The 1,376-nt window shown below is 44.7% G+C and overlaps 1 protein-coding gene across 1 annotated transcript; it reads left to right on the top strand.

Annotated features, from left to right (window-relative positions):
- Positions 1 to 551: 551 nt before the first annotated feature.
- Pmar_PMAR014219 (hypothetical protein) lies at positions 552 to 786 on the top strand (the record flags this gene model as incomplete). The annotated part of the gene is made up of 1 exon (XM_002778177.1): positions 552 to 786. A coding segment is annotated over one exon (235 nt), but the record flags the coding sequence as incomplete, so codon positions are not given.
- Positions 787 to 1,376: the final 590 nt, after the last annotated feature.

The following is a 1,376-nucleotide window of genomic DNA, read 5'->3' as shown; positions in this document are numbered from 1 at the left end:
ACGCTTTAGAATTGTCAACCTCTGCAGCGCAAAAACGCGTGCATATTTCAGTGCCATTTTCAGCGCAATATAAAACATTTTCAAAATATGCACATGTGTTGGTAAGAAAAATCAAAAATTTCGGGGAATTTTTTAGGGGATTTCTTGTTGGTCTCTGTACACCGGTACCCAGATTCGTATGTAAAATAGTATCATTACAGCACAGCTGAGGCAAGCGAACCTATATTCCAGGTCGCAGTTCCAGGCAATGCCAAGTCGTTCACTATTCTGCGACTATTCCGTCTACTCCGGCTAGTATTAGCCTTGCGTAAAGCAGGGAGGAGCAGGAAAAAACGTAAAGGCCAGAATGGTAGGGCTTCGGTCAACTACATGTGTTGATGATAATATGAAAATTCTGCGAAACTGGTGTTAGTTTCTGTACATTTCTAGTCGAATTTGTATGTAAACTTCTATAATTAGTGGGGAAAATCACTGAGCTCAGCCGAGGAAAGCGAACATATATTCCTCTAACAGCGGCCTTCGGCGTGGCTCTATCTCTGATGTTTTCGTAGGTGCTGATACTGCCCTACAGTTCAGTTCTAGGGTGGACAAAGTCGTGGACATCCTTCGTGACGTGCATGAGGTCAAGGGTCTGTCGGGGCCTATGCGAGAGAGGCTCAATTGGGCCACTGAGATCATTCAAACCAACAATCTGTACACCATATCAGTCAGCGCAGGGAAGGGCGGATCGTCAGCAGACGAGGATGAGGAGGATGAGCTTGGTCCGATTCGACAGGAGATTAACGAGTGGTTGACTCTGGGGAGGTATGAGAAAATAGGAAAATTCGTGTTTTGAAAAATCCTGGGAAAAATTCTGGAAAATTTATATTGGTTTTTGTACGTTTCTGGACGAATTCGCGGGCAAGCTCATATAATTAGTGAGGAAACTCCTGAGATCCACTGAGGAATGCGAACATATATTCTGGTACTGTGTCACAGTGTCACCAGGAGGCATAAGGAGTTCGGTATCATCCTGAATGCGTTCCCTCAGTGCTAGTGCCAAGACAAGTACCAAAACCTGGCGGGATAACGAGTTGGAGAAATTCCTTGCTAAAAGAAAAGCAACGGACAATGCTGCAGTCGAAGACGATACGACTAAGGTGAAAGAGTGTTGACCATGGCAGAAAGAACACACTTGGAACGCCCTTGTTGAGATAGATTCACGAACTATAGTATTTTGGAGTTTCACCACCCTAGTGATATGAAAAACAGTAGTGAAAAATAGATTTCACGACTACCACAGGCCGCGAATATCGCGCTTTTCACCGAGTTTTACGACGCCACTTCACGTAAAACGGGTGAAACTCCATTGGACCACCATTGAGCATGGATGATGC

This window comes from Perkinsus marinus (assembly GCF_000006405.1).
Source record: "Perkinsus marinus ATCC 50983 genomic scaffold scf_1104296950362, whole genome shotgun sequence".
NCBI classification, from domain to species: domain Eukaryota; phylum Perkinsozoa; order Perkinsida; family Perkinsidae; genus Perkinsus; species Perkinsus marinus.
Note: the sequence above shows the minus strand (reverse complement) of the source record. Positions and strands in the feature narration are given on the sequence as shown.